This window comes from Astyanax mexicanus, chromosome 1, assembly GCF_023375975.1.
Source record: "Astyanax mexicanus isolate ESR-SI-001 chromosome 1, AstMex3_surface, whole genome shotgun sequence".
In the NCBI taxonomy this organism is placed as follows: Eukaryota; Metazoa; Chordata; class Actinopteri; order Characiformes; family Acestrorhamphidae; genus Astyanax; species Astyanax mexicanus.
This window is the reverse complement of record NC_064408.1, coordinates 56977704-56996480: the sequence shown is the minus strand read 5'-3', so window position 1 is coordinate 56996480 and position 18777 is coordinate 56977704. Positions and strand designations below refer to the sequence as shown.

Here is an 18777-nt window from a genome sequence, read left to right as displayed (position 1 = left end):
AGGGGGCAGGGTTACAAATAACAGGGCGGGGCTAGGGCGGAGACAGGACCAAAAACACAACAGAAGCACATGGCTGGGAAACACATGACAGGTAAACAGAGGGCAGGAGCACAAGAGACCAAATGAGGGAGAAACATAAGACAGACATGGGCTAAGGTGTTACATCACCCCCCCCCCCTCAACGGCGCCACTACCAGAGGCACCGAAAGAGGGAACAAGGAAAAGGAACAGAGAACAAGATGAGACAGAACTAGGACAATGGAACTTATGACAAAACAGGAGACTGGACTATGAATGGAAACAAAGACTGGACAGGGGGCAGGGACTGGACAAAAGACTGGACAGGGGGCTGAGACTGGACAAACGACCGGACAGGGGACTGAGACTGGACAAACGACCGGACAGGGGACTGAGACTGGACAGGGGACACAGACTGGACATGGGGCAAGGACTGGACAAAAGACTGGACAGTGGGCTGAGACTGGACAGGGGGCTTAGACTGGACAAATGACTGGACAGGGGGCTTAAACTGGACACTAGACAGGGATGGAGACTGGACAGTGGGTTGAAACACAGACTGGAAAGTGGGCGGGAACTGGGACTGGACATGGGGCTGAACACTAGACAGAAACGCAGATGGGGCAGCAGACTGAACAGAAGACTGGAACGGGGACTGGACAAGACTGGACAGGGGAACTGGGACAAATACATTTACTGGGACGGACACAAATACAGAAATGGGAACAGGAACCGAAACATGACTAGACACAGGTACAGGAACACAGACAGTAACGGGGACCAAGACAGGTACAGACACAGGCACGAATACAAACATAGACTGGAGCCCAGGACTGGTAAAAGTCAAAGTCTGAGGGGCCAGCCTGGGCAGAGTTCGAGGGGCTGGAGCAGGAGACCTTGGAGCAGGTCGGGCAGCACACGACCTGGTGGTGTGCTTAGTTCTGGGAATGGGCACAGGGTCAGAGGCGGCCGTAGCCGCGGGCACAGGGTCAGAGGCGGCCGTAGCCACGGGCACAGGGTCAGAGGCGGCCGTAGCCGCGGGCACAGGGTCAGAGGCGGCCGGAGCAGCGGGTACAGGGTCAGAGGCGGCCGGAGCCGCGGGCACAGGGTCAGAGGCGGCCGGAGCCGCGGGCACAGGGTCAGGGGCAGTGGGTACCACGTGGGCGGCAGGCACTGCTGGCACTAGAGCAGGAACAGTGGGTACCACATGGGCGGCAGGCACTGCAGACACAGGAACGGCGGGCACCGCTGGCACTGGAGCTGAAGCAGTGGGTACCACATGGGCGGCAGACACTGCCGACACAGGAGCGGCGGGCACCGCTGGCACTGGAGCTGAAGCAGTGGGTGCCACATGGGCGGCAGGCACTGCAGACACTGGAGTAGGAAAAGCAGGCACAGCTGGCACTGGAGCTGAAGCAGTGGGAGCTGCTGGTGCTTGCGCTGGAGCAGCTGGAACTGAGGGTGCTGCTGGTGCTGGAGCTGAGGCTGGAGCAGTGGGAGCTGCTGGAGCTGTAGCTGAGGCAGTAGCAGCGGGAGCTGCTGGTGCTGGAGCTGGAGCTGTAGCAGCAGGAGCTGCTGGAGCTGAGGCTGGAGCAGCGGGAGCTGCTGGTGCTGGAGCTGGAGCTGAGGCTGGAGCAGAGGGAGGTGCTGGTGCTGGAGCTGAGGCTGGAGCAGCGGGAGCTGCTGGTGCTGGAGCTGGAGCTGAGGCTGGAGCAGCGGGAGCTGCTGGTGCTGGAGCTGAGGCTGGAGCAACGGGAGCTGCTGGTGCTGGAGCTGGAACTGAGGCTGGAGCAGCGGGAGCTGCTGGTGCTGGAGCTGAGGGTGTAGCAGCGGGAGCTGCTGGTGCTGGAGCTGAGGCTGGAGCAGCGGGAGCTGCTGGTGCTGGAGATGAGGCTGGAGCAGCGGGAGCTGCTGGTGCTGGAGCTGGAGCTGAGGCTGGAGCAGCGGGAGCTGCTGGTGCTGGAGCAGGAGCTGGAGCAGCGGGAGCTGCTGGAGCTGAGGCTGGAGCAGCGGGAGCTGCTGGAGCTGAGGCTGGAGCAGGGGGAGCTGCTCGTGCTGGAGCTGAGGCTGGAGCTGCTGGTGCTGGAGCTAAGGCTGTAGCAGCGGGAGCTGCTGGTGCTGGAGCTGAGGCTTTAGCAGCAGCAGCTGCTGGAGCTGAGGCTGTAGCAGCGGGAGCTGCTGGTGCTGGAGCTGGAGCTGAGGCTGGAGCAGCGGGAGCTGCTGGTGCTGGAGCTGCAGCTGTAGCAGCAGGAGCTGCTGGAGCTGAGGCTGTAGCAGCGGGAGCTGCTGGTGCTGGAGCTGGAGCTGAGGCTGTAGCAGCTGGAGCTGCTGGTGCTGGAGCTGGAGCTGAGGCTGTAGCAGCGGGAGCTGCTGGTGCTGGAGCTGTAGCAGCGGGAGCTGCTGGTGCTGGAGCTGTAGCAGCGGGAGCTGCTGGTGCTGGAGCTGTAGCAGCGGGAGCTGCTGGTGCTGGAGCTGGAGCTGAGGCTATAGCAGAGGGAGCTGCTGGTGCTGGAGCTGGAGCTGGAGCTGTAGCAGCGGGAGCTGCTGGAGCTGAGGCTGTAGCAGCGGGAGCTGCTCGTGCTGGAGCTGGAGCTGAGGCTGGAGCAGCGGGAGCTGAGGCTGGAGCAGTGGGAGCTGCTGGTGCTGAGGCTGTAGCAGCGGGAGCTGCTGGTGCTGGAGCTGAGGCTAGAGCAGCGGGAGCTGCTCGTGCTGGAGCTGAAGCTGAGGCTGTAGCAGCGGGAGCTGCTCGTGCTGGAGCTGAGGCTGGAACAGCGGGAGCTGCTGGTGCTGGAGCTGAGGCTGGAGCAGTGGGAGCTGCTGGTGCTGAGGCTGTAGCAGCGGGAGCTGCTGGTGCTGGAGCTGGAGCTGAGGCTGTAGCAGCGGGAGCTGCTGGTGCTGGAGCTGTAGCAGCGGGAGCTGCTGGTGCTGGAGCTGGAGCTGAGGCTGTAGCAGAGGGAGCTGCTGGTGCTGGAGCTGGAGCTGGAGCTGTAGCAGAGGGAGCTGCTGGTGCTGGAGCTGGAGCTGTAGCAGCGGGAGCTGCTGGAGCTGAGGCTGTAGCAGCGGGAGCTGCTCGTGCTGGAGCTGGAGCTGAGGCTGGAGCAGCGGGAGCTGAGGCTGGAGCAGTGGGAGCTGCTGGTGCTGAGGCTGTAGCAGCGGGAGCTGCTGGTGCTGGAGCTGAGGCTAGAGCAGCGGGAGCTGCTCGTGCTGGAGCTGAAGCTGAGGCTGTAGCAGCGGGAGCTGCTCGTGCTGGAGCTGAGGCTGGAACAGCGGGAGCTGCTGGTGCTGGAGCTGAGGCTGGAGCAGTGGGAGCTGCTGGTGCTGAGGCTGTAGCAGCGGGAGCTGCTGGTGCTGGAGCTGGAGCTGAGGCTGGAGCAGTGGGAGCTGCTGGTGCTGAGGCTGTAGCAGCGGGAGCTGCTGGTGCTGGAGCTGGAGCTGAGGCTGTAGCAGCGGGAGCTGCTGGTGCTGGAGCTGTAGCAGCGGGAGCTGCTGGTGCTGGAGCTGGAGCTGAGGCTGTAGCAGAGGGAGCTGCTGGTGCTGGAGCTGTAGCAGCGGGAGCTGCTGGTGCTGGAGCTGGAGCTGAGGCTGTAGCAGAGGGAGCTGCTGGTGCTGAGGCTGTAGCAGCGGGAGCTGCTGGTGCTGGAGCTGGAGCTGAGGCTGTAGCAGCGGGAGCTGCTGGTGCTGGAGCTGTAGCAGCGGGAGCTGCTGGTGCTGGAGCTGGAGCTGAGGCTGGAGCAGTGGGAGCTGCTGGTGCTGAGGCTGTAGCAGCGGGAGCTGCTGGTGCTGGAGCTGGAGCTGAGGCTGTAGCAGCGGGAGCTGCTGGTGCTGGAGCTGTAGCAGCGGGAGCTGCTGGTGCTGGAGCTGGAGCTGAGGCTGTAGCAGAGGGAGCTGCTGGAGCTGAGGCTGTAGCAGGGGGAGCTGCTGCAGCTTAGGCTGTAGCAGCGGGAGCTGCTGGAGCTGAGGCTGGAGCAGGAGGAGCTGCTGGTGCTGGAGCTGAGGCTGGAGCAGGGGGAGCTGCTGGTGCTGGAGCTGAGGCTGGAGCAGCGGGAGCTGCTGGTGCTGAGGCTGTAGTAGCGGGAGCTGCTGGTGCTGGAGCCGAGGCTGGAGCTGCTGGTGCTGGAGCTGTAGCAGCTGGAGCTGCTGGAGCTGAGGCTGTAGCAACGGGAGCTGCTGGAGCTGAGGCTGTAGCAGCGGGAGCTGCTGGTGCTGGAGCTGTAGCAGCGGGAGCTGCTGGTGCTGGAGCTGGAGCTGAGGCTGGAACAGCGGGAGCTGCTGGTGCTGGAGCTGAGGCTGGAGCAGTGGGAGCTGCTGGTGCTGAGGCTGTAGCAGCGGGAGCTGCTGGTGCTGGAGCTGGAGCTGAGGCTGTAGCAGCGGGAGCTGCTGGTGCTGGAGCTGGAGCTGAGGCTGTAGCAGCGGGAGCTGCTGGTGCTGGAGCTGTAGCAGCGGGAGCTGCTGGTGCTGGAGCTGGAGCTGAGGCTGTAGCAGAGGGAGCTGCTGGTGCTGGAGCTGGAGCTGTAGCAGCGGGAGCTGCTGGAGCTGAGGCTGTAGCAGCGGGAGCTGCTGGAGCTGAGGCTGTATCAGCGGGAGCTGCTGGAGCTGAGGCTGGAGCAGGAGGAGCTGCTGGTGCTGGAGCTGAGGCTGGAGCAGGGGGAGCTGCTGGTGCTTGAGCTGAGGCTGGAGCAGCGGGAGCTGCTGGTGCTGGAGCTGAGGCTGGAGCAGCGGGAGCTGCTGGTGCTGGAGATGAGGCTGGAGCAGCGGGAGCTGCTGGTGCTGGAGCTGGAGCTGGAGCAGCGGGAGCTGCTGGTGCTGGAGCTGGAGCTGGAGCAGCGGGAGCTGCTGGAGCTGAGGCTGGAGCAGCGGGAGCTGCTGGAGCTGAGGCTGGAGCAGGGGGAGCTACTGGTGCTGGAGCTGAGGCTGGAGCTGCTGGTGCTGGAGCTGAGGCTGTAGCAGCGGGAGCTGCTGGTGCTGGAGCTGAGGCTTTAGCAGCAGGAGCTGCTGGAGCTGAGGCTGTAGCAGCGGGAGCTGCTGGTGCTGGAGCTGGAGCTGAGGCTGTAGCAGCAGGAGCTGCTGGAGCTGAGGCTGTAGCAGCGGGAGCTGCTGGTGCTGGAGCTGGAGCTGAGGCTGTAGCAGCGGGAGCTGCTGGTGCTGGAGCTGGAGCTGTAGCAGCGGGAGCTGCTGGAGCTGAGGCTGTAGCAGCGGGAGCTGCTGGTGCTGAGGCTGTAGCAGCGGGAGCTGCTGGTGCTGGAGCTGGAGCTGTAGCAGCGGGAGCTGCTGGAGCTGAGGCTGGAGCAGCGGGAGCTGCTGGAGCTGAGGCTGGAGCAGGGGGAGCTGCTCGTGCTGGAGCTGAGGCTGGAGCTGCTGGTGCTGGAGCTAAGGCTGTAGCAGCGGGAGCTGCTGGTGCTGGAGCTGAGGCTTTAGCAGCAGCAGCTGCTGGAGCTGAGGCTGTAGCAGCGGGAGCTGCTGGTGCTGGAGCTGGAGCTGAGGCTGGAGCAGCGGGAGCTGCTGGTGCTGGAGCTGCAGCTGTAGCAGCAGGAGCTGCTGGAGCTGAGGCTGTAGCAGCGGGAGCTGCTGGTGCTGGAGCTGGAGCTGAGGCTGTAGCAGCTGGAGCTGCTGGTGCTGGAGCTGGAGCTGAGGCTGTAGCAGCGGGAGCTGCTGGTGCTGGAGCTGTAGCAGCGGGAGCTGCTGGTGCTGGAGCTGTAGCAGCGGGAGCTGCTGGTGCTGGAGCTGTAGCAGCGGGAGCTGCTGGTGCTGGAGCTGGAGCTGAGGCTATAGCAGAGGGAGCTGCTGGTGCTGGAGCTGGAGCTGGAGCTGTAGCAGCGGGAGCTGCTGGAGCTGAGGCTGTAGCAGCGGGAGCTGCTCGTGCTGGAGCTGGAGCTGAGGCTGGAGCAGCGGGAGCTGAGGCTGGAGCAGTGGGAGCTGCTGGTGCTGAGGCTGTAGCAGCGGGAGCTGCTGGTGCTGGAGCTGAGGCTAGAGCAGCGGGAGCTGCTCGTGCTGGAGCTGAAGCTGAGGCTGTAGCAGCGGGAGCTGCTCGTGCTGGAGCTGAGGCTGGAACAGCGGGAGCTGCTGGTGCTGGAGCTGAGGCTGGAGCAGTGGGAGCTGCTGGTGCTGAGGCTGTAGCAGCGGGAGCTGCTGGTGCTGGAGCTGGAGCTGAGGCTGTAGCAGCGGGAGCTGCTGGTGCTGGAGCTGTAGCAGCGGGAGCTGCTGGTGCTGGAGCTGGAGCTGAGGCTGTAGCAGAGGGAGCTGCTGGTGCTGGAGCTGGAGCTGGAGCTGTAGCAGAGGGAGCTGCTGGTGCTGGAGCTGGAGCTGTAGCAGCGGGAGCTGCTGGAGCTGAGGCTGTAGCAGCGGGAGCTGCTCGTGCTGGAGCTGGAGCTGAGGCTGGAGCAGCGGGAGCTGAGGCTGGAGCAGTGGGAGCTGCTGGTGCTGAGGCTGTAGCAGCGGGAGCTGCTGGTGCTGGAGCTGAGGCTAGAGCAGCGGGAGCTGCTCGTGCTGGAGCTGAAGCTGAGGCTGTAGCAGCGGGAGCTGCTCGTGCTGGAGCTGAGGCTGGAACAGCGGGAGCTGCTGGTGCTGGAGCTGAGGCTGGAGCAGTGGGAGCTGCTGGTGCTGAGGCTGTAGCAGCGGGAGCTGCTGGTGCTGGAGCTGGAGCTGAGGCTGGAGCAGTGGGAGCTGCTGGTGCTGAGGCTGTAGCAGCGGGAGCTGCTGGTGCTGGAGCTGGAGCTGAGGCTGTAGCAGCGGGAGCTGCTGGTGCTGGAGCTGTAGCAGCGGGAGCTGCTGGTGCTGGAGCTGGAGCTGAGGCTGTAGCAGAGGGAGCTGCTGGTGCTGGAGCTGTAGCAGCGGGAGCTGCTGGTGCTGGAGCTGGAGCTGAGGCTGTAGCAGAGGGAGCTGCTGGTGCTGAGGCTGTAGCAGCGGGAGCTGCTGGTGCTGGAGCTGGAGCTGAGGCTGTAGCAGCGGGAGCTGCTGGTGCTGGAGCTGTAGCAGCGGGAGCTGCTGGTGCTGGAGCTGGAGCTGAGGCTGGAGCAGTGGGAGCTGCTGGTGCTGAGGCTGTAGCAGCGGGAGCTGCTGGTGCTGGAGCTGGAGCTGAGGCTGTAGCAGCGGGAGCTGCTGGTGCTGGAGCTGTAGCAGCGGGAGCTGCTGGTGCTGGAGCTGGAGCTGAGGCTGTAGCAGAGGGAGCTGCTGGAGCTGAGGCTGGAGCTGGAGCTGTATCAGCGGGAGCTGCTGGAGCTGAGGCTGTAGCAGGGGGAGCTGCTGCAGCTTAGGCTGTAGCAGCGGGAGCTGCTGGAGCTGAGGCTGGAGCAGGAGGAGCTGCTGGTGCTGGAGCTGAGGCTGGAGCAGGGGGAGCTGCTGGTGCTGGAGCTGAGGCTGGAGCAGCGGGAGCTGCTGGTGCTGAGGCTGTAGTAGCGGGAGCTGCTGGTGCTGGAGCCGAGGCTGGAGCTGCTGGTGCTGGAGCTGTAGCAGCGGGAGCTGCTGGAGCTGAGGCTGTAGCAACGGGAGCTGCTGGAGCTGAGGCTGTAGCAGCGGGAGCTGCTGGTGCTGGAGCTGTAGCAGCGGGAGCTGCTGGTGCTGGAGCTGGAGCTGAGGCTGGAACAGCGGGAGCTGCTGGTGCTGGAGCTGAGGCTGGAGCAGTGGGAGCTGCTGGTGCTGAGGCTGTAGCAGCGGGAGCTGCTGGTGCTGGAGCTGGAGCTGAGGCTGTAGCAGCGGGAGCTGCTGGTGCTGGAGCTGGAGCTGAGGCTGTAGCAGCGGGAGCTGCTGGTGCTGGAGCTGTAGCAGCGGGAGCTGCTGGTGCTGGAGCTGGAGCTGAGGCTGTAGCAGAGGGAGCTGCTGGTGCTGGAGCTGGAGCTGTAGCAGCGGGAGCTGCTGGAGCTGAGGCTGTAGCAGCGGGAGCTGCTGGAGCTGAGGCTGTATCAGCGGGAGCTGCTGGAGCTGAGGCTGGAGCAGGAGGAGCTGCTGGTGCTGGAGCTGAGGCTGGAGCAGGGGGAGCTGCTGGTGCTTGAGCTGAGGCTGGAGCAGCGGGAGCTGCTGGTGCTGGAGCTGAGGCTGGAGCAGCGGGAGCTGCTGGTGCTGGAGATGAGGCTGGAGCAGCGGGAGCTGCTGGTGCTGGAGCTGGAGCTGGAGCAGCGGGAGCTGCTGGTGCTGGAGCTGGAGCTGGAGCAGCGGGAGCTGCTGGAGCTGAGGCTGGAGCAGCGGGAGCTGCTGGAGCTGAGGCTGGAGCAGGGGGAGCTACTGGTGCTGGAGCTGAGGCTGGAGCTGCTGGTGCTGGAGCTGAGGCTGTAGCAGCGGGAGCTGCTGGTGCTGGAGCTGAGGCTTTAGCAGCAGGAGCTGCTGGAGCTGAGGCTGTAGCAGCGGGAGCTGCTGGTGCTGGAGCTGGAGCTGAGGCTGTAGCAGCAGGAGCTGCTGGAGCTGAGGCTGTAGCAGCGGGAGCTGCTGGTGCTGGAGCTGGAGCTGAGGCTGTAGCAGCGGGAGCTGCTGGTGCTGGAGCTGGAGCTGTAGCAGCGGGAGCTGCTGGAGCTGAGGCTGTAGCAGCGGGAGCTGCTGGTGCTGAGGCTGTAGCAGCGGGAGCTGCTGGTGCTGGAGCTGGAGCTGTAGCAGCGGGAGCTGCTGGTGCTGGAGCTGAGGCTGTAGCAGCGGGAGCTGCTGGTGCTGGAGCTGAGGCTGTAGCAGTGGGAGCTGCTGGTGCTGGTGCTGGAGCTGTAGCAGCGGGAGCTGCTGGTGCTGGTGGTGCTGGAGCTGAGGCTGTAGCAGCGGGAGCTGGTGGTGCTGGAGCTGGAGCTGAGGCTGGAGCAGCGGGAGCTGCTGGTGCTGCTGGTGCTGGAGCTGCTGGTGCTGGAGCTGAGTCTGTAGCAGCGGGAGCTGCTGGTGCTGGAATTGAGGCTGGAGCAGCGGGAGCTGCTGGTGCTGGAGCTGGAGCTGTAGCAGCGGGAGCTGCTGGAGCTGAGGCTGTAGCAGCGGGAGCTGCTGAAGCTGAGGCTGGAGCAGGGGGAGCTGCTGGTGCTGGAGCTGGAGCTGAGGCTGGAACAGCGGGAGCTGCTGGTGCTGGAGCTGAGGCTGGAGCAGTGGGAGCTGCTGGTGCTGAGGCTGTAGCAGCGGGAGCTGCTGGTGCTGGAGCTGGAGCTGAGGCTGTAGCAGCGGGAGCTGCTGGTGCTGGAGCTGTAGCAGCGGGAGCTGCTGGTGCTGGAGCTCGAGCTGAGGCTGTAGCAGAGGGAGCTGCTGGTGCTGGAGCTGGAGCTGTAGCAGCGGGAGCTGCTGGAGCTGAGGCTGTAGCAGCGGGAGCTGCTGGAGCTGAGGCTGTAGCAGCGGGAGCTGCTGGAGCTGAGGCTGGAGCAGGAGGAGCTGCTGGTGCTGGAGCTGAGGCTGGAGCAGGGGGAGCTGCTGGTGCTTGAGCTGAGGCTGGAGCAGCGGGAGCTGCTGGTGCTGGAGCTGAGGCTGGAGCAGCAGGAGCTGCTGGTGCTGGAGATGAGGCTGGAGCAGCGGGAGCTGCTGGTGCTGGAGCTGAGGCTGGAGCAGCAGGAGCTGCTGGTGCTGGAGCTGGAGCTGGAGCAGCGGGAGCTGCTGGAGCTGAGGCTGGAGCAGCGGGAGCTGCTGGAGCTGAGGCTGGAGCAGGGGGAGCTACTGGTGCTGGAGCTGAGGCTGGAGCTGCTGGTGCTGGAGCTGAGGCTGTAGCAGCGGGAGCTGCTGGTGCTGGAGCTGAGGCTTTAGCAGCAGGAGCTGCTGGAGCTGAGGCTGTAGCAGCGGGAGCTGCTGGTGCTGGAGCTGGAGCTGAGGCTGTAGCAGCAGGAGCTGCTGGAGCTGAGGCTGTAGCAGCGGGAGCTGCTGGTGCTGGAGCTGGAGCTGAGGCTGTAGCAGCGGGAGCTGCTGGTGCTGGAGCTGGAGCTGTAGCAGCGGGAGCTGCTGGAGCTGAGGCTGTAGCAGCGGGAGCTGCTGGTGCTGAGGCTGTAGCAGCGGGAGCTGCTGGTGCTGGAGCTGGAGCTGTAGCAGCGGGAGCTGCTGGTGCTGGAGCTGAGGCTGTAGCAGCGGGAGCTGCTGGTGCTGGAGCTGAGGCTGTAGCAGTGGGAGCTGCTGGTGCTGGTGCTGGAGCTGTAGCAGCGGGAGCTGCTGGTGCTGGTGGTGCTGGAGCTGAGGCTGTAGCAGCGGGAGCTGGTGGTGCTGGAGCTGGAGCTGAGGCTGGAGCAGCGGGAGCTGCTGGTGCTGCTGGTGCTGGAGCTGCTGGTGCTGGAATTGAGGCTGGAGCAGCGGGAGCTGCTGGTGCTGGAGCTGGAGCTGTAGCAGCGGGAGCTGCTGGAGCTGAGGCTGTAGCAGCGGGAGCTGCTGAAGCTGAGGCTGGAGCAGGGGGAGCTGCTGGTGCTGGAGCTGGAGCTGAGGCTGGAACAGCGGGAGCTGCTGGTGCTGGAGCTGAGGCTGGAGCAGTGGGAGCTGCTGGTGCTGAGGCTGTAGCAGCGGGAGCTGCTGGTGCTGGAGCTGGAGCTGAGGCTGTAGCAGCGGGAGCTGCTGGTGCTGGAGCTGTAGCAGCGGGAGCTGCTGGTGCTGGAGCTGGAGCTGAGGCTGTAGCAGAGGGAGCTGCTGGTGCTGGAGCTGGAGCTGTAGCAGCGGGAGCTGCTGGAGCTGAGGCTGTAGCAGCGGGAGCTGCTGGAGCTGAGGCTGTAGCAGCGGGAGCTGCTGGAGCTGAGGCTGGAGCAGGAGGAGCTGCTGGTGCTGGAGCTGAGGCTGGAGCAGGGGGAGCTGCTGGTGCTTGAGCTGAGGCTGGAGCAGGAGGAGCTGCTGGTGCTGGAGCTGAGGCTGGAGCAGCGGGAGCTGCTGGTGCTGGAGATGAGGCTGGAGCAGCGGGAGCTGCTGGTGCTGGAGCTGAGGCTGGAGCAGCAGGAGCTGCTGGTGCTGGAGCTGGAGCTGGAGCAGCGGGAGCTGCTGGAGCTGAGGCTGGAGCAGCGGGAGCTGCTGGAGCTGAGGCTGGAGCAGGGGGAGCTACTGGTGCTGGAGCTGAGGCTGGAGCTGCTGGTGCTGGAGCTGAGGCTGTAGCAGCGGGAGCTGCTGGTGCTGGAGCTGAGGCTTTAGCAGCAGGAGCTGCTGGAGCTGAGGCTGTAGCAGCGGGAGCTGCTGGTGCTGGAGCTGGAGCTGAGGCTGTAGCAGCAGGAGCTGCTGGAGCTGAGGCTGTAGCAGCGGGAGCTGCTGGTGCTGGAGCTGGAGCTGAGGCTGTAGCAGCGGGAGCTGCTGGTGCTGGAGCTGGAGCTGTAGCAGCGGGAGCTGCTGGAGCTGAGGCTGTAGCAGCGGGAGCTGCTGGTGCTGAGGCTGTAGCAGCGGGAGCTGCTGGTGCTGGAGCTGGAGCTGTAGCAGCGGGAGCTGCTGGTGCTGGAGCTGAGGCTGTAGCAGCGGGAGCTGCTGGTGCTGCTGGTGCTGGAGCTGCTGGTGCTGGAGCTGAGTCTGTAGCAGCGGGAGCTGCTGGTGCTGGAATTGAGACTGGAGCAGCGGGAGCTGCTGGTGCTGGAGCTGGAGCTGTAGCAGCGGGAGCTGCTGGAGCTGAGGCTGTAGCAGCGGGAGCTGCTGAAGCTGAGGCTGGAGCAGGGGGAGCTGCTGGTGCTGGAGCTGAGGCTGGAGCAGTGGGAGCTGCTGGTGCTGAGGCTGTAGCAGCGGGAGCTGCTGGTGCTGGAGCTGGAGCTGTAGCAGCGGGAGCTGCTGGTGCTGGAGCTGGAGCTGTAGCAGCGGGAGCTGCTGGTGCTGGAGCTGAGGCTGTAGCAGTGGGAGCTGCTGGTGCTGGAGCTGAGGCTGGAGCAGCCGGAGCTGCTGGTGCTGGAGCTGGAGCTGAGGCTGGAGCACCGGGAGCTGCTGGAGCAGGGGGAGCTGCTGGTGCTGGAGCTGAGGCTGGAGCTGCTGGTGCTGGAGCTGAGGCTGTAGCAGCGGGAGCTGCTGGTGCTGGAGCTGAGGCTTTAGCAGCAGGAGCTGCCGGAGCTGAGGCTGTAGCAGCGGGAGCTGCTGGTGCTGGAGCTGGAGCTGTAGCAGCGGGAGCTGCTGGAGCTGAGGCTGTAGCAGCGGGAGCTGCTCGTGCTGGAGCTGGAGCTGAGGCTGTAGCAGCGGGAGCTGCTCGTGCTGGAGCTGGAGCTGAGGCTGTAGCAGCGGGAGCTGCTGGTGCTGGAGCTGGAGCTGAGGCTGGAGCAGCGGGAGCTGCTGGTGCTGGAGCTGGAGCTGTAGCAGCGGGAGCTGCTGGAGCTGAGGCTGTAGCAGCGGGAGCTGCTCGTGCTGGAGCTGGAGCTGAGGCTGTAGCAGCGGGAGCTGCTGGTGCTGGAGCTGGAGCTGAGGCTGTAGCAGCTGGAGCTGCTGGTGCTGGAGCTGGAGCTGAGGCTGTAGCAGCGGGAGCTGCTTGTGCTGGAGCTGGAGCTGTAGCAGCGGGAGCTGCTGGGGCTGGAGCTGGAGCTGAGGCTGGAACAGCAGGAGCTGCTGGTGGTGAGGCTGTAGTAGCGGGAGCTGCTGGTGCTGGAGCTGGAGCTGTAGCAGCGGGAGCTGCTGGTGCTGGAGCTGGAGCTGAGGCTGTAGCAGCGGGAGCTGCTGGTGCTGGAGCTGGAGCTGAGGCTGTAGCAGCGGGAGCTGCTGGTGCTGGAGCTGGAGCTGAGGCTGTAGCAGCCGGAGGTGCTGGTGCTGGAGCTGGAGCTGAGGCTGTAGCAGCGGGAGCTGCTGGTGCTGAGGCTGGAGCAGCGGGAGCTGCTGGTGCTGGAGATGAGGCTGGAGCAGCAGGAGCTGCTGGTGCTGGAGCTGGAGCTGAGGCTGGAGCAGCGGGAGCTGCTGGTGCTGGAGCAGGAGCTGGAGCAGCGGAAGCTGCTGGAGCTGAGGCTGGAGCAGCGGGAGCTGCTGGAGCTGAGGCTGGAGCAGGGGGAGCTGCTGGTGCTGGAGCTGAGGCTGTAGCAGCGGGAGCTGCTGGTGCTGGAGCTGAGGCTTTAGCAGCAGGAGCTGCTGGAGCTGAGGCTGTAGCAGCGGGAGCTGCTGGTGCTGGAGCTGGAGCTGAGGCTGGAGCAGCGGGAGCTGCTGGTGCTGGAGCTGGAGCTGTAGCAGCGGGAGCTGCTGGAGCTGGAGCTGTAGCAACGGGAGCTGCTGGAGCTGAGGCTGTACACTCTAAGAAATATAAGTACAGATTTGTACTTAAAAGAGTACAAAGCTTGTCGCTGGGGCTGTACCTTATATTGAGGCACAAAAAAGTACCTTTCAGTGAAAGTCCTTTTTTGTACCCATGGTTTTTGTGGCAGTAAAGATCATAAAGATTATAAACATTATCATCAACTAAATATGGCTCAAAAACTTGATGATACAAAATTGTCTGGCTTTCAAATAAAAAATGTGCAATTTAAATATATACTGTTCATTAGTACAGTGATGCAGAATACTGAATGTACCCTTTGGCTGGTTAAATGGTACAAATTTGTACTTATTGCTGTTAGAAATGACTTTGTACTTCAGAGGGAACAAATCTGACCCTGTAAAGACCAATATTGTACCTTTGAGGGTACAATTATAAAGAATGTACCTTCGAGTACAAAAAAGTACTCATATCGTACCTCTGTTTTTTAGAGTGTAGCAGCGGGAGCTGCTCGTGCTGGAGCTGGAGCTGAGGCTGTAGCAGCTGGAGCTGCTGGTGCTGGAGCTGAGGCTGTAGCAGCGGGAGCTGCTTGTGCTGGAGCTGGAGCTGTAGCAGCGGGAGCTGCTGGGGCTGGAGCTGGAGCTGAGGCTGGAACAGCGGGAGCTGCTGGTGCTGGAGCTGAGGCTGGAGCAGTGGGAGCTGCTGGTGCTGAGGCTGTAGCAGCGGGAGCTGCTGGTGCTGGAGCTGGAGCTGTAGCAGCGGGAGCTGCTGGTGCTGGAGCTGTAGCAGCGGGAGCTGCTGGTGCTGGAGCTGTAGCAGCGGGAGCTGCTGGTGCTGGAGCTGAGGGTGTAGCAGCGGGAGCTGCTGGTGCTGGAGCTGAGGCTGGAGCAGCGGGAGCTGCTGGTGCTGGAGATGAGGCTGGAGCAGCGGGAGCTGCTGGTGCTGGAGCTGAGGCTGGAGCAGCGGGAGCTGCTGGTGCTGGAGCAGGAGCTGGAGCAGCGTGAGCTGCTGGAGCTGAGGCTGGAGCAGCGGGAGCTGCTGGAGCTGAGGCTGGAGCAGGGGGAGCTGCTCGTGCTGGAGCTGAGGCTGGAGCTGCTGGTGCTGGAGCTAAGGCTGTAGCAGCGGGAGCTGCTGGTGCTGGAGCTGAGGCTTTAGCAGCAGCAGCTGCTGGAGCTGAGGCTGTAGCAGCGGGAGCTGCTGGTGCTGGAGCTGGAGCTGAGGCTGGAGCAGCGGGAGCTGCTGGTGCTGGAGCTGCAGCTGTAGCAGCAGGAGCTGCTGGAGCTGAGGCTGTAGCAGCGGGAGCTGCTGGTGCTGGAGCTGGAGCTGAGGCTGTAGCAGCTGGAGCTGCTGGTGCTGGAGCTGGAGCTGAGGCTGTAGCAGCGGGAGCTGCTTGTGCTGGAGCTGGAGCTGTAGCAGCGGGAGCTGCTGGTGCTGGAGCTGGAGCTGAGGCTGGAACAGCGGGAGCTGCTGGTGCTGGAGCTGAGGCTGGAGCAGTGGGAGCTGCTGGTGCTGAGGCTGTAGCAGCGGGAGCTGCTGGTGCTGGAGCTGGAGCTGTAGCAGCGGGAGCTGCTGGTGCTGGAGCTGTAGCAGCGGGAGCTGCTGGTGCTGGAGCTGTAGCAGCGGGAGCTGCTGGTGCTGGAGCTGGAGCTGAGGCTATAGCAGAGGGAGCTGCTGGTGCTGGAGCTGGAGCTGTAGCAGCGGGAGCTGCTGGAGCTGAGGCTGTAGCAGCGGGAGCTGCTCGTGCTGGAGCTGGAGCTGAGGCTGGAGCAGCGGGAGCTGAGGCTGGAGCAGTGGGAGCTGCTGGTGCTGAGGCTGTAGCAGCGGGAGCTGCTGGTGCTGGAGCTGAGGCTAGAGCAGCGGGAGCTGCTCGTGCTGGAGCTGAAGCTGAGGCTGTAGCAGCGGGAGCTGCTCGTGCTGGAGCTGAGGCTGGAACAGCGGGAGCTGCTGGTGCTGGAGCTGAGGCTGGAGCAGTGGGAGCTGCTGGTGCTGAGGCTGTAGCAGCGGGAGCTGCTGGTGCTGGAGCTGGAGCTGAGGCTGTAGCAGCGGGAGCTGCTGGTGCTGGAGCTGTAGCAGCGGGAGCTGCTGGTGCTGGAGCTGGAGCTGAGGCTGTAGCAGAGGGAGCTGCTGGTGCTGGAGCTGGAGCTGGAGCTGTAGCAGAGGGAGCTGCTGGTGCTGGAGCTGGAGCTGAGGCTATAGCAGAGGGAGCTGCTGGTGCTGAGGCTGTAGCAGCGGGAGCTGCTGGTGCTGGAGCTGGAGCTGAGGCTGTAGCAGCGGGAGCTGCTGGTGCTGGAGCTGTAGCAGCGGGAGCTGCTGGTGCTGGAGCTGGAGCTGAGGCTGTAGCAGAGGGAGCTGCTGGTGCTGGAGCTGTAGCAGCGGGAGCTGCTGGTGCTGGAGCTGGAGCTGAGGCTGTAGCAGAGGGAGCTGCTGGTGCTGAGGCTGTAGCAGCGGGAGCTGCTGGTGCTGGAGCTGGAGCTGAGGCTGTAGCAGCGGGAGCTGCTGGTGCTGGAGCTGTAGCAGCGGGAGCTGCTGGTGCTGGAGCTGGAGCTGAGGCTGGAGCAGTGGGAGCTGCTGGTGCTGAGGCTGTAGCAGCGGGAGCTGCTGGTGCTGGAGCTGGAGCTGAGGCTGTAGCAGCGGGAGCTGCTGGTGCTGGAGCTGTAGCAGCGGGAGCTGCTGGTGCTGGAGCTGGAGCTGAGGCTGTAGCAGAGGGAGCTGCTGGAGCTGAGGCTGGAGCTGGAGCTGTATCAGCGGGAGCTGCTGGAGCTGAGGCTGTAGCAGGGGGAGCTGCTGCAGCTGAGGCTGTAGCAGCGGGAGTTGCTGGAGCTGAGGCTGGAGCAGGAGGAGCTGCTGGTGCTGGAGCTGAGGCTGGAGCAGCGGGAGCTGCTGGTGCTGAGGCTGTAGTAGCGGGAGCTGCTGGTGCTGGAGCCGAGGCTGGAGCTGCTGGTGCTGGAGCTGTAGCAGCGGGAGCTGCTGGAGCTGAGGCTGTAGCAACGGGAGCTGCTGGAGCTGAGGCTGTAGCAGCGGGAGCTGCTGGTGCTGGAGCTGGAGCTGTAGCAGCGGGAGCTGCTGGTGCTGGAGCTGGAGCTGAGGCTGGAACAGCGGGAGCTGCTGGTGCTGGAGCTGGAGCTGAGGCTGGAACAGCGGGAGCTGCTGGTGCTGGAGCTGAGGCTGGAGCAGTGGGAGCTGCTGGTGCTGAGGCTGTAGCAGCGGGAGCTGCTGGTGCTGGAGCTGGAGCTGAGGCTGTAGCAGCAGGAGCTGCTGGAGCTGAGGCTGTAGCAGCGGGAGCTGCTGGTGCTGGAGCTGGAGCTGAGGCTGTAGCAGCGGGAGCTGCTGGTGCTGGAGCTGGAGCTGTAGCAGCGGGAGCTGCTGGAGCTGAGGCTGTAGCAGCGGGAGCTGCTGGTGCTGAGGCTGTAGCAGCGGGAGCTGCTGGTGCTGGAGCTGGAGCTGTAGCAGCGGGAGCTGCTGGTGCTGGAGCTGAGGCTGTAGCAGCGGGAGCTGCTGGTGCTGCTGGTGCTGGAGCTGCTGGTGCTGGAGCTGAGTCTGTAGCAGCGGGAGCTGCTGGTGCTGGAATTGAGACTGGAGCAGCGGGAGCTGCTGGTGCTGGAGCTGGAGCTGTAGCAGCGGGAGCTGCTGGAGCTGAGGCTGTAGCAGCGGGAGCTGCTGAAGCTGAGGCTGGAGCAGGGGGAGCTGCTGGTGCTGGAGCTGAGGCTGGAGCAGTGGGAGCTGCTGGTGCTGAGGCTGTAGCAGCGGGAGCTGCTGGTGCTGGAGCTGGAGCTGTAGCAGCGGGAGCTGCTGGTGCTGGAGCTGGAGCTGTAGCAGCGGGAGCTGCTGGTGCTGGAGCTGAGGCTGTAGCAGTGGGAGCTGCTGGTGCTGGAGCTGAGGCTGGAGCAGCCGGAGCTGCTGGTGCTGGAGCTGGAGCTGAGGCTGGAGCACCGGGAGCTGCTGGAGCAGGGGGAGCTGCTGGTGCTGGAGCTGAGGCTGGAGCTGCTGGTGCTGGAGCTGAGGCTGTAGCAGCGGGAGCTGCTGGTGCTGGAGCTGAGGCTTTAGCAGCAGGAGCTGCCGGAGCTGAGGCTGTAGCAGCGGGAGCTGCTGGTGCTGGAGCTGGAGCTGTAGCAGCGGGAGCTGCTGGAGCTGAGGCTGTAGCAGCGGGAGCTGCTCGTGCTGGAGCTGGAGCTGAGGCTGTAGCAGCGGGAGCTGCTCGTGCTGGAGCTGGAGCTGAGGCTGTAGCAGCGGGAGCTGCTGGTGCTGGAGCTGGAGCTGAGGCTGGAGCAGCGGGAGCTGCTGGTGCTGGAGCTGGAGCTGTAGCAGCGGGAGCTGCTGGAGCTGAGGCTGTAGCAGCGGGAGCTGCTCGTGCTGGAGCTGGAGCTGAGGCTGTAGCAGCGGGAGCTGCTGGTGCTGGAGCTGGAGCTGAGGCTGTAGCAGCTGGAGCTGCTGGTGCTGGAGCTGGAGCTGAGGCTGTAGCAGCGGGAGCTGCTTGTGCTGGAGCTGGAGCTGTAGCAGCGGGAGCTGCTGGGGCTGGAGCTGGAGCTGAGGCTGGAACAGCAGGAGCTGCTGGTGGTGAGGCTGTAGTAGCGGGAGCTGCTGGTGCTGGAGCTGGAGCTGTAGCAGCGGGAGCTGCTGGTGCTGGAGCTGGAGCTGAGGCTGTAGCAGCGGGAGCTGCTGGTGCTGGAGCTGGAGCTGAGGCTGTAGCAGCGGGAGCTGCTGGTGCTGGAGCTGGAGCTGAGGCTGTAGCAGCCGGAGGTGCTGGTGCTGGAGCTGGAGCTGAGGCTGTAGCAGCGGGAGCTGCTGGTGCTGAGGCTGGAGCAGCGGGAGCTGCTGGTGCTGGAGATGAGGCTGGAGCAGCAGGAGCTGCTGGTGCTGGAGCTGGAGCTGAGGCTGGAGCAGCGGGAGCTGCTGGTGCTGGAGCAGGAGCTGGAGCAGCGGAAGCTGCTGGAGCTGAGGCTGGAGCAGCGGGAGCTGCTGGAGCTGAGGCTGGAGCAGGGGGAGCTGCTGGTGCTGGAGCTGAGGCTGTAGCAGCGGGAGCTGCTGGTGCTGGAGCTGAGGCTTTAGCAGCAGGAGCTGCTGGAGCTGAGGCTGTAGCAGCGGGAGCTGCTGGTGCTGGAGCTGGAGCTGAGGCTGGAGCAGCGGGAGCTGCTGGTGCTGGAGCTGGAGCTGTAGCAGCGGGAGCTGCTGGAGCTGGAGCTGTAGCAACGGGAGCTGCTGGAGCTGAGGCTGTACACTCTAAGAAATATAAGTACAGATTTGTACTTAAAAGAGTACAAAGCTTGTCGCTGGGGCTGTACCTTATATTGAGGCACAAAAAAGTACCTTTCAGTGAAAGTCCTTTTTTGTACCCATGGTTTTTGTGGCAGTAAAGATCATAAAGATTATAAACATTATCATCAACTAAATATGGCTCAAAAACTTGATGATACAAAATTGTCTGGCTTTCAAATAAAAAATGTGCAATTTAAATATATACTGTTCATTAGTACAGTGATGCAGAATACTGAATGTACCCTTTGGCTGGTTAAATGGTACAAATTTGTACTTATTGCTGTTAGAAATGACTTTGTACTTCAGAGGGAACAAATCTGACCCTGTAAAGACCAATATTGTACCTTTGAGGGTACAATTATAAAGAATGTACCTTCGAGTACAAAAAAGTACTCATATCGTACCTCTGTTTTTTAGAGTGTAGCAGCGGGAGCTGCTCGTGCTGGAGCTGGAGCTGAGGC

General features: G+C 64.2%; 1 protein-coding gene across 1 annotated transcript in view; it reads right to left on the bottom strand.

Moving 5' to 3' along the window:
• The window catches only part of LOC125782602 (serine-rich adhesin for platelets-like), a 41685-nt gene that overhangs the window by 6817 nt on the left and 16091 nt on the right, over positions 1-18777 (bottom strand). Inside the window, 15 exon segments of the mRNA XM_049467294.1 lie at positions 1392-2738; positions 6266-6495; positions 7946-8269; positions 9184-9282; positions 9332-9655; positions 9793-9927; positions 10682-11878; positions 12178-12270; positions 12302-12525; positions 12636-12906; positions 13917-14168; positions 16292-16783; positions 16926-17057; positions 17123-17449; positions 17904-18064. Coding sequence (XP_049323251.1) covers positions 1392-2738; positions 6266-6495; positions 7946-8269; positions 9184-9282; positions 9332-9655; positions 9793-9927; positions 10682-11878; positions 12178-12270; positions 12302-12525; positions 12636-12906; positions 13917-14168; positions 16292-16783; positions 16926-17057; positions 17123-17449; positions 17904-18064 — 5608 coding nt within the window.